This window comes from Balearica regulorum, chromosome 3, assembly GCF_011004875.1.
Source record: "Balearica regulorum gibbericeps isolate bBalReg1 chromosome 3, bBalReg1.pri, whole genome shotgun sequence".
Taxonomy (NCBI): Eukaryota; Metazoa; Chordata; class Aves; order Gruiformes; family Gruidae; genus Balearica; species Balearica regulorum.
This window is the reverse complement of record NC_046186.1, coordinates 71,495,086-71,507,447: the sequence shown is the minus strand read 5'-3', so window position 1 is coordinate 71,507,447 and position 12,362 is coordinate 71,495,086. Positions and strand designations below refer to the sequence as shown.

At 41.7% G+C, this 12,362-nt stretch overlaps 1 protein-coding gene across 2 annotated transcripts in view; it reads left to right on the top strand.

Annotated features, from left to right (window-relative positions):
* The window catches only part of PLEKHG1 (pleckstrin homology and RhoGEF domain containing G1), a 136,045-nt gene that overhangs the window by 93,571 nt on the left and 30,112 nt on the right, over nucleotides 1-12,362 (top strand). For both annotated transcript variants that reach the window (XM_075748417.1, XM_075748416.1), the window contains one exon: nucleotides 9,877-9,977. In XM_075748417.1, coding sequence (XP_075604532.1) covers nucleotides 9,877-9,977 — 101 coding nt within the window. The remainder of the gene's footprint in view (nucleotides 1-9,876; nucleotides 9,978-12,362) is intronic.

Here is a 12,362-nt window from a genome sequence, read left to right as displayed (position 1 = left end):
TCGGCAGAGCCCAGCAGCAGCTCTGGGAAAGCAGGTTTCTAGAGGGTGGTCAGCAAAACTGGGAGGAATAGGTCTGAGACCTGAGAGGAGGTGCAGCTTATGCTGTGAAATTTCCGGTAAATATTTAAATGTTTTACTAAGATGATAATTTTTTTGTAGAAGGATACTCTCCCCCCCCCCCCCCCCCCCCCCGAATGATTGGGATTTCTGTAAAGAAATGTCAAAATTTGGAAGTGATAACTTAAAACCAAACAAATTTCTGTGTTTCCAGCCAGACCATAGATTCTGGAATTTTATTTGCCTATTATGGCCATTTTCATTTTCGTCCATGGAAATATTTGGCCACTTTTAAATTTTTTTTATATCATTGTTATTAAATATTACTTGTCAGTGAACAGCGTTCTTTTAGTAATCCATGACCTTTAAACCTGAAGGCTTAATAAATGACGTAGCAGTCTCTCTCTTTTCCGCTCTCACCACTCCCATGGATTAAGGTGAGGAGGTAGCTGCTATTTTTGTGGTTCTATGAGAAGACCGTTTTGCAAATAAGACACTTTTTTAAAGTTTTCACTTGCAAATCACCCGCTACTATAAGCTTTCATTTCATTGCTGTTCACATATTAAGAATAAAAGCCATCCATAAGTCTCTGGGAATCATGTGGTTACTAAGGTTAAGATAAATGTGTGTTTAGGATGTGTGCAGATTTTCTCCATTATGCTGGGCTTGTATTTTCATTCTTTGGAAAACAGAGTCTTTTAGTTTCCCTTCTTGTGTTTTAAAATAAACATTTCTTTTCTGGATTGTCTCCTTTAATTTGTAAGCATATCAAGGTCTCCTTTAAAAATGTTAGCATTCATTTGCCTTACAAATTGGGGAAAGTTTATTTAACAGGGCAAGGGTCTACAGCATGAGACTCGGGTTTCTTTCTTGGATGATTCACGCATTCAAAGGCTAAATATGCCTTAACAATTCTCTGTGCTTTGTTTGACTATGGTTCAGTAAGGTTATAATCAGACCAACTAAGCAGTGTTGTGAGAATTAATTTATACATGTCCTGATGAACTTTGAGATTAGGGTTTTTTTGTTTATCATTATTAAACATTTTCAGCTGGTACTTCTTAAAAAAGTTCTAGGTTAATGAATGATGATGATGATTGACACTGATGTCAAGCTTCAGTTGCAACCTTAGATTTAGAAATCTTTAGAGCACTTACTTCATCTGCCTAGCAACCTCAAACTATTTGACATCCTGACTACTGTGTAATGTTTTCATTTGGCTGTCCTCATTACTGTAGCTTATTTCTTCTGTGTTTCCTCTTAACTTTAGGAAGTTGGTTAAATGGAGGCCTCACATGGCTCTTTAATGAAAGGTCAGTAAACTACTGATAGCATTTGTTACTGTCCCATGATCTCCATTCACTCTCTGAACTTGCCCCTTGCTGCGCCTCTGAGCAGTGGTTCTGAGTGCCAGCTTTTGGGAAAGATTCCTGTAGCTGTGATTAAGCAGTGAGGGCTGGCTGATAGCGGAAGGTGAACATGGAACGTGGTTTTAATCCAGTGGGTTACAACTTCAATAATTTAGTGTGCTCAAGTGTCTAACTGGGGCTGTGTGTGAGTTTCTGTTCCCAGTGATTTACCTATATCATCTTTACAGATGACAGATGCTTTAGGGGGCTTGTCTGTGTACAGTCCGTGAATTTCAGCTTATGAGTGCTTTTAGTGCATCTCTATCAAATTACAGTTTTATTTAATTGACAGCCTGCCTTCCAAGGTGTCTTTTTAAGATGGGAGATTTTAGCATGAAATTCCTGCAGTTGAACAGGGAATATTACTGAATTTTTATTGTGTTTTGTTAGAGCAAAAATTCCCTTCAGCAAAGAAGGCAAAATCCGTGAAAGCAGTCCATCCAGGCAGGCTGGCAGTTCAACGCTGGATCAACTGGTGGCAGGCTTTGACCCTCCAGAGAGCTTCATAGATACAGTAGTCCTTCTAACATGGCTCATGGGACAAAGATGACACAAGAAGAAAGCAGGCATTGGGCAAAAAAGAAAGGACATAAACCCCTACACTGATGGAGCAGGCATTGTAGGACATGTACCTCCTTCCGCTCCAGTGCTAGGAGGGAGGCGTGGGGCAGCGCTGGAGGCTGACAAGGGCATCCTCTAACACTGGGGCAGGGGCAAGAGGGTGTGCAGAGCTTGCTTGATGAGAGGCTCAGGCTCTGAAGCGGTGAGGGGGAACCCACAGCTGCAGAAACCTATGCTGCTACCTCCCAGCTGTGCTTGGTGGCCAGGCTGTCGTCCTAGCCCAGGGACCCTATGGATGAACTCAGTGCAACAGCCTAGGGGGTGTTGAGGGACCCCTCATGGACAAAGCTTTCCAGGGCAAATGCTTCAGTTCAGCTCCTGGGACTAGCTGTGCTCTGACAACTTGAAGCCCTGTGACAAGATCTCCTGACTGTCACGTTGTTGACATTGACGTGCCCTAGAAATTTCTGACTTTGTATACAACCCCACCTGTGCTTACGTTCTGTACAGGCACAACTGTTCTAAGACAGCCTAAACCAAAGAAAGCGTGCGTTTTAGAGGTGCAAGGCATAGTGTTAGGACTCAGGAATTCCTCACTGCTAATTTTGGCTGACACGTGCTCCCCCTGTGGCTTTCCATGCATGCAGTTGAAGCCAAGGGGACCTACTAGGGGTCACTGCTTCCAGTCTTTAGTATCTGTAAATGGGGCAGTGTTTTAACATCTATAATATGATGAGGAATTCATGTTGATTATAGAAAATCTGTCGCTCAGGAATAGCTACATGAAAAAAAAAATTGTTTTTTTCTTCCCATTCTCTCTTGTAGGTAAAATTTAAGTTAATACTTTTAACTTTAACTTTTTTGCAGAACCCTAACTGTGTAAAGTGTAGGGTGAAGTCTGTCATGATCACCTTGGTCTGCAATGTTAAAGAGTGGAAAGAAAACTTGAATGTGCTTCTCTATTTTTAGTCTTTCTTCATACCACGTTCTCACGAGTGCTTTCACCATCAATCTTTGCCCTTTCTACATGCAGTCAGTGAAATATCATCTTACTGTATCACGTCTGCTTTATTGCTGTTATCCACAGGCTGCGTGTGAGCCGACTGCACGTGTAAATTGGGTAGTTGTGAGGAAGCTGGTCATAAACACAGGTGAGCGCGGTACGCCTTCCTCCACCCAGCCCTGGGGAGAGGCTGATGCCAGCGAGGTGACCTCCTGCCAGTTCAGAGACTCTGCTCTTCTGTGGGAACATCGGCGAGGAAAGAAAGAAATCTATCACAAACCTCATCTAGTAACAAATAGTATAAAGCATGCAGATTATTTGGGCCGTTCCATTTGGAAGTTTGGCTGTCAGTGGTGGGAAGCATTCTCCTCGGCCTCCTCCCTTGATGGCAGGGTCAGTGCTCTCCAAGCACGTGGGTTGGTGCTGCGGAGCCCACCTGCAAGGTCTGACGGAGCTGTTTCCCACGAGGGCAGAGCTTTGCTCATGCTGACAAGTGGCAGTCTTACATACAAGGGATTAAGGGACGTAAAGTGAATGGAAAAGAGGGTAGGAAGCACAGGGAGCCCAGGAGCTTTCTGCTCCCATTGCTGAAGTGAGCAGAGGAGCTGCATCTCTAAGTCTGTGCTGCCCTCAGAAAGACCTTGGCTTTGGCTGTAGGTTGGTGGCAAGGGCTGTGCTGTGCCCTGCTTAGTGCCAGACGGGTGCTGATCTTTCGGATCTGTCTGTGCTTTGGCTGATGTGAGAGTTTTCCAGCTTCGGATGTCTTAAAAAAACCCAAAAAACCAAAACAGCAAATACCACTCCCCACCTCCCCATTTTCCACTAAACATAGAAAGTGGGAAGACATGGTCACAGAAATTTCCTTCGTTATTTACGTTTCTGTTTGTACATGTAGAGAAGCTGTATGGTGGACAGTACAAGCATTTTTTTGAGGTTTGATTTAATGGTGTCATTAATGTGCAACATCTGTAGCAGAAATAAAATATGGTTGTGGTTTTTATGGCACTCAAACTGCATCTGCAGTTAAAAATATGCCTAGTAGTTAAATATAAGTATTTAGCTGCATTAGCTTACTACGTGATTGAGTTACTTGCAGCCTGGGTTAGTGGTTGTGTTAGTCACGTGGGAACTGGAGATACTGGCTGCTAGGTAGCAAATTCTCACCATCACAGCAAAGGGGGTTTGTAAAGTTCCTCCCCTCCCTGTGGAATCAGTACAGGTCAGACACTGCAGCAGAGCTGCTGCCGCTGCTGCTTCTCCTACAGAGGAGTTTCAGAAGTGGGAGGTGAAGGGACCTAGTTACCTTGACAGGAAGGGATTTCTGCCACGTGGGAACGTGCTGGGCAAGGGCTTTGGCATGGGATGGGAGGTGGGAAATGGTTTTAAGAGCAATTGGGCAAGCATTTGCACTCTGGGAAGGGAAGGAGGGTTTCAGTCAAACTGAGGCTGCCTTGTAGGTACATGACCTGTTTTGGCTGGTTACAAAGACTGAAGAGGAAAAATATGGAAGACAGACAATGAAGGGAGGAAAGCAGTCAGAAATGTGTTAAGTTTGGCTGCATGAAATGTTTTGCTACAGGTGTCTCCAGGTGTGCAGATTACAGAAGAGCTGCACTAAAATAGCAGGCTAGTTGTCTTCTGTCACAGAAGGTGATGACAACAAAGATGATTACGTGTTTTAAGGAGAAATTCTGACAAAAGGGTTTGATATAGGAAGGAGATGGATTTGATTTAAGTCTCAGTCAGTCCTTGGACTCATATAGCCAAAGCAACCAGAGCAAGAAAGCAAAGTGTGTTTGGTTCGCAACTGCACCTTTGCTTTGCAGGGTACAGCTGTACTGTAAATAATTGAAAAGAGCTGCAGTGAGCTGCTCTGACCAGAATTCAGCATCCTTGGACACCTGTTGTGGATAGCGTGCTATTTTTTGACCCACGAGGCATTCAGAGTATGTTGCTGTACGTGTTGGATAAATCCATAAATAAAATAATAAAAAAAGAGTAATAATTTAAAAAAATCAGGCAAAAGGGGAATTGGTACATATTACAATTTTCTACTCAATTGGCAGAATTAGCAATGGGGAGCATGTTATAGCGGTTATTCCGTTGTACAACTGTTGCCCAGCTTTCTCTTTGGTTACAAGTACATAGTTTGATCAGCATGGCTCTAGCTAGCAGGCTGCGAACAGGATCCAGTTTGTGGCATGTTTTCCTTCTGGCCTGCAGCCTTTTCCTCAAAGTGGTGTGGAAGTAGGGGCCAAGGCTGCTGAACCGTTTCTTTGGTTTCTCTTTTGCACAGCCATCTGATTTGGGCTAGATTTGGGCACAGATGTGCATCTGTGCTGGGTAGAGGGGAGTCAGACAAAAATATGCCCGTGAGTATGGTATTAGCATCTAGGAGTAAGCTGCCTTACTAGTGGTGCAGATCTAGGGAGTATCAGAAAACTGGGGTCTGAGTTATGGCACTGACTGGATTAGGTGCTGCTTGATCTAATACTATATATTCCTGCTCAGGCTGGAACACTAGAAATCTTTGGAGTTTTCATAAATACCTGGTTTGTTTGAAGCATTTTTTGGTCAGAGGCTGAGTTTACCTGATGTAATTCCGCAGCTCTTGAGCCAAAGAGCCTGTTGCTGAAGTCCAGAGACATACAGTAGCTTTACGTTCTCCTGCAGCCTGTGTTCAGGCATTGGAAGCAGTTTCCTGGTGGGTAGAATCCTTCTTTCTTTTTCTTCTTTTTTGGTATTGATATTTAATCAATTTTTCAGTGTCATGTGTCCCTGCCTCTTGGTAAAGGTGTACCTATACAACAGCACTGCTCTTTCAACAATTTTGCTTCTCTTTGGTGATATCTATATATGCACAGTCCTGCTCTGTAAAGGAATTACTAAGAACGTCTGTAGTATTTCTTGTAGGGCAGGTTAAAAATTTATTCTTACTTTATGAGGCAGTGTGGCTTTTACCCATTTTTTATTTTTATTTTTTAGCATTACCATTAACATTACTAATTTTAATGTGTAATTTTAATATTGCCGCATTAATGGCTTATTATTTATTATTGTTCAGCCTGTAGTCTGTTTTTAAAGTTAAGTGTGTGTCTGTTTTCAAAGGAAATCTTGGCTGGCTAGATGAAAATGTCCCACTAATTTGCATTTAGTTTCTGAAGTTTGGTCATGGAAAAGATTAGTTTAATCAATATGTGAAGATACTGTTGCTTGTTTTGTCCTTTCCTTGACAGTATCCTCTCATTTCTAATTCATATAATTATTGGTTTTGCCTCTTGAGGTTAGTGTTGTCATCATTTTGTTCCTCTAGAGATCTTTCTTGTGTGATTGTGGAGGAGGAGAGGGTAGTGAGGATACGCAGCTTCTAACAGACATTCCTTCCGATGGATTCGGCGTGATGAAAGGCAAACGGGGAGAACATCAAACCCAGCAAGGAAGGCACGGCAGTCTGGCAAGACTCTTCTGGGTTTTGAAGAGTTTCAGGAAATAGGATGGAAAAATTGTGCAATACCGTTAGAGCAAACCTTGTTCCATAAATCAGTCTAAGACGACTGGCATTTGTGGAGTTTTTTTTCTCCTATAAAGTAAGCTAAATGTTTTTGCCATAACTGCAGAGAAGCAATAAAAGACTAGTGAAGGCAAAGGTTATAAACAAATCATTCAGTGCCGACAGAGGGTCCATAGATGCTGACAAGAAACAAATAAAGTGAATAAGGCCGGTACTCTGTTCTGATAAATTTCATTGATTTCTGCACCATGTCATTACGTTGCAGCCTGCCCTGTTATCTTGTAGCTGCAAACCTTTCATTATGGCTTCAAATGATAACAGCTGTTGATATGCTGCAGGAGGTTGTAGTGACTACCATGGGGGTAAAGTACCATTTGCTCAGAAATAATTAGGAAAAACCCCATGTCTGGGTAGCTTTGATCTGCCTGTGGTGGTGTCCTTGCAGAGGAGTTGATATGCCAATACTGCATCTGTTTCCTGGATGAGTTCATGGAGCCTTTATGAGAGCACGCGTGCTCTGTAAAGCAGAATAACTAGAAGGGTCCCACGTGCTGTGTCAGTCCAAGTGCTGTGCTGTGCCTGGACTTTATCAGACCACTGTGTCAAGACCGTCCAATGTCCACCTCTCTCACATAATCACGGATATCTGAAGCTTGCTGCTGCTGTGACTACCCTACTGTCAGCGCCACGTTAGGCAGTTCACGTCTAGCTCGGGTATCCGCTTGCACGTGTAACGGCAACGTAAACGTGTCTGGAGCCGTCAGACTTGCGCAGGCCTCAAGTCAACAACGTTTAGAGAAAGAGAAAGCTAACCCATGAAAGCAGGCCCCAAATCCCACGTGATTCCCTAACAATGTGAGGTGAGATAGTAGGTACCTCTGAATTCCCCAAGCATTTTGAGCAAATAACTGTCTCCCTTTACTCTAGCTAAGCACAAATCCAAACCAATCTGGTTTGTTTCTGATCTGATGCTGGGAGGAGAAGGGGGTCTGAAGCGCAGTCTTCAGGAACTTCTAGCACAAGGGAGCACAAACTGTGCGTGTGTGGTATAACCTGATACGCACTGCATATGCTGTGGGAATGCTGGAAAACTGCCAAAGCACCTGCAGGCTGCTGCTTGGCAGGAGTGTTAGAAAGTACATGGTTCCCTCTCCCTTACTAAGAGTTGGTAAAAGACCGAAAAGAGTGTGCGTATGTGGAGGAAAACTCTGGGGTAAGAGGACAAAAGGAGCGGAGACCAGGTCATGCTTGTAACTCTGTCGACAATACTGGAAATAGCAGCGGACTGTTTGTTGTTTTGAAGAAACCCAAGCTCCAGCTATGCTGAGATGAATCAATCTGAAAGGAACTCCTCTTTATTCAATAAACACACTGTATGGAGTTACTTATTGTAAGATTTCCATTCCTCTCCAACCTACCTTGTCATACTAGCTAAGGCTGCTGCAGTGTTCCTGCAGCGCTAAAAATGTTTCCAGAGGATCACAGTTCCTCTGGAGTTTTTCTGTTCTTTGCTTTTATATGCAGCTTTGTATTAGTGGGCAGAAAAGGTTATTTATTTACTGCCATTCCTGGAGTAGCCTTTGACCTAGTGTCTTGCTTGCTGCAGTCCAATCTGCCTCACCATCCTGAACCTTTTACTCTTCTGCAGCTTCTGAGTATAAATAAAAAGCCAAGGACAAATTCAGGGAGTCCCAGCGATGTGGTTCCAATGACTTACTGCACCAAATATATTTCAAGGACAGGCTTGGACTATGAGGCTGCTGTCAGCTAGGAGAGAAAGTAGAGTACAGGACAGATGCCATCACAGAGGAGGTGAAATGGCTCTTCGGGAACCTGCCTGCTTGCTGCCCACTGCTGCTCTTAAAGACACTGAGGTTGCCTTGGAATAGGCTTGCTTGCTTTCCCTTGACAAAAAATACGGAGTTTTGGGGGCTATGAGGGGTGCCTTTAACTAGAGGTGGTGAAAGAGTGGGGATTATTGAGCTTTAGGGTAGGGGGAGGGGACAGGAAAGCCTACTGGTACCTAAACCTGAATCTTGGTTGCGCCCATGACTCTGCTGACACTATTTCAGTTGGAAAGAAGAATATGGGGACAGAGGCTCGAGTGCCGCAATTCTTAACCTTCCTTATGAGGATGTCTAAAATCCAAAAGTCAAATGGTTGATCCAACCTCTTTGTCTTCAAGGGATTTACACAGAGAATAAATCTTGGCCAATGTATGTGTTCTATAACACTTTTTTTCTTTATGACTCTGGAACACAGTTCATAGAAATTTTCATGGTCTTGTTGATGTTTTGCAGGGCTCCTTCCTTACAGCACCATGGAATGCCGTGTCGCTTTTGGGAGGTTGTCACACCACATTGTCTAGCCCCAGGCTAAGGGATTTTATTTATTTTTATTTTGCATTGTTTCAGCTGTTTTCACTTGTGCTTTATTTCCATCCTCCAGCAGAATTTCTTCATGAATGTGGCAGCACGTTGGGTTTCTTGGTTTATGAGTTGTAGTTAGTTAAATAGCCTGCTGGATTTGTTTGCCTTTATCTGAGAAATTTTAATACTGTAGCAGCAACAGAATGAAAGGTGACACTTTGGGAGCTGAGCTCTTACCAAAGTGAGGGAAGAGATGGGAAAGTTGTTCTCCCAGATCACTGCTGATCGGAACTTTTTCTAGCTGTCTTGTTCCTATTCAATTAAAGTCTCTGGATGAGACACTATCACTTCTGTAAATGCAAAAGGAAATCTTTGCTAGAGTATATAGCAATGTAATTTGTAATGTAACTATAGTGTGGTTAAATTGCATGGGCATATATATATTGAATTCTGTCCTCTACAAACTCTGCATTGTTTTCTTAACTACGATTTAAAAAAAAGAATAAATTTTGCAGTGGTTGCTTTTCTGAGCCTGTGTTGCTTGTATGCTTTCTGCTCTTCATTATATAGGTTTTCTGTTACTAAGTCTGCATTAAATTACACTTTTCATCTCTTATTTTTACTTTTTTTTTTCTTTGAGCCAGTTAAATGATCAATTAAACTGTCTCCGTGAATGAAATCTGAATACATTTGTATATCAGTAGCAAGAGAAATGTTGGCTGTCCTGTCTAAGGCCTATAACTTAGCATTCAGTCTTTTGTTATTTTCTTGGTTTCAATGAACAGATAAGTACTGTTACCTTTCATAAAAGAGTGACTGTTCACAGAGGGGCTACTGAAGGCTTTACTGTAATAATAAGGTGAAACTGATATGAAGAGGCTGATCTTGTACAATAAAACATGGCTCCATTTACTGATCTAGAGAAGGAGGAAATGTCTGAAGCCCTCTTTTCATTTCTCTTGTAGGATTACCTCGACTGTATCACTGACCAGACCAAGCTCGCCCTGGGGACAGAAGAGCGATCAGCCCTGTTTGGAAACATACGGGATATCTACCATTTCAACAGGTAAATTCATAATTTAACAAAATGAAAACAGTCCAATAGCCTGTATTAATGGGGAGGAAGCAAGCCAAGCAAATACTCTTTTATCGTTTTAATACAGCCAAGATATATACATTGAGAAATGGTCTATCTTTGATTCTCAGCAGGGTTGGTTTGCTGAGGTCATATTTTTTAGCTGTTTATTTTATGAATCAAATGTGGTCCCCATTTACTTATTTGTTTTCATGCTGAGTATTTCCATGAATTTAAGCCTAACCTGCTCTGTGCCCTAACTGAGCCTAGCACAAGACCACTGTGAACGAAATTCTTGCCTTACTAGAGAGACGTCGTTTTATTTCTACTACATTAGGTCCTTTTGTGTACTGATGTACATCACCCAGATCTGGCTTTTGTAGCATTTTAAACTACTAGGGACTCCCTGAATTAATTTCTCAAAACTGTGTTCAGGTACCTTTCCATTTATTGAAGGCTTCTGTTCAGTATCTTTACAGCCTTCTCTAAAACTCTGCAGAGGGAATTCTAGTGTCTATTCAGAGCCTGAAGTAAAATTTCTTGCTTATATAGCTAGTGCCACATTGTGTGGGATCTGCAGTTTTAGGAGCATGCTACTGCTACTTTTGTCTGCATCCTCTGTTACTATAAAAATAACAACTTATTCAACATTTAAGTAAAACCTGAATATTCAATCGATACGAGAAATACATTGGCATAAAGTTCCCACATCTTTTATATCCCATTACTCTTGTAAAAGTTCTCTTCCCTTTGCTATAGTTGACAAATTATCTCCCAAATGGCTGTGTTCTTTGAGGAAGAACAGATAATTTAATTGCATCAAAAGAGGATTCTGAAGTGGAGGACTAGTGTCAAAGAGCGTCTTTAAACTAGTTTCCCATGATGATGGAAAAACGTTGAAGTGCTTCAGCTGCTGGGATCACTGTTCAGTATCAAAGGGAAGAGTGGGGACGGATCTATTCAGAACTTATGGACAAAGGTGAAATCTAAAATCTTCTCCTAAAACTTAAAACAGCTACTGCAGAGTAATGGAAATATACTTAACTGGAAAACTGCTATGTCCTGCTTCAGCTACAACAACTGACTTGACTGAATGTCTAACACGATGGAAAATATATAGCAGTATCCTGATCATGTGTTTTAGAGCCATGAGACAATGATTGTGAGTTTACAGCTTTCCAGCAGTCTCAGGATGGAAAAAAAAACCTGGTTCTGGCCGTTATATTTTCTGATCCTTCAAAAGCTAGAGAAATGGCAGACTTGGTAGCTAGGACACATTTATACCAGTGTCATTGCAAATATTAACTAATAAAAATACCTTCAAGTATGATCAGTAATTGTACAGAATAATTGAGTTGCAAAAAAAGATTTTCAGAGGTTAAAAAAAAAGAAAAGAAAAAGCAGTTTGGGACAATTCTAGAGATAGATATGTTACAATGGTTAAAACTCACTGGAAAGTTGTCCAAAACATCTAGTAAATTACTAATGTATTTCAGGCCTTCTAATTTAAAATTCTACATGGAAATTGTGAGCTTTTAAGACTGAACACTCATTGCAGATCCCAATATAGCTTCAAGGATTAAGTTCCCTCCTGTGTGAAACTTGGCATGTAGCTTCTGGGTCCTAAACATGCTCTAGAGCCTTTTTATGTATTTTACCTTTGAAAAAGGTCCATTTGGCAGTTCTGTGTTAGTAGTTTCAGATGCTTTTTGTAAGCATGATTTTATAGTTTCAGAATTACCTTGTTTGTCTCAACTTTGAATTTGACCATTAATCAATGATCAAAAGTTTTAGGCTAATGTTTTTTTTGGACTTTGTATAGATCTGAGAAATTTCATTTCAGTAAATGGGAATTTTTCTCAGCTAAACTACTTACGATTTTTAGGTGTTGTGTTGAATGGCAGAAATGATGGTCAGGATGGTAACTATTAGACCTGTGACTGTGATCTCTTTTTGGAAAGCTATTTCTTAGAGCAGAATCACTGGTCCTGCTCCATCTCTTGGGAAAAGTTCCCCCACTATTAATTTATTTATTCGAAAGGGGGAAGTGTCCTTTAAGTTAGCACTTGCTGCCTTTCTTCCCTGGCCTCTCCTGTTGAGATTCTTTCCAATTTCAGTTTAGGATAAATTTTCCACCTGATACCATGACTCAATTCTGAAATGGCAGCTCTGCAGAGAAACGTGCTCAGGTTTAGTACTTCTACCAATACTCAAATGATCTTAGGAGAAGCCAAGCTGAAACCTCTGCTGCTGACACCGATCATCCTGCACAGCCCTTGTCCATCCGTGAACTACTGAAGCGCACAAATACAGCGCAGGGCCATTTTCTGTAACTGCTGTATTCAGCAATTCCTGTGCTCTGAGCTTCACGGTGGT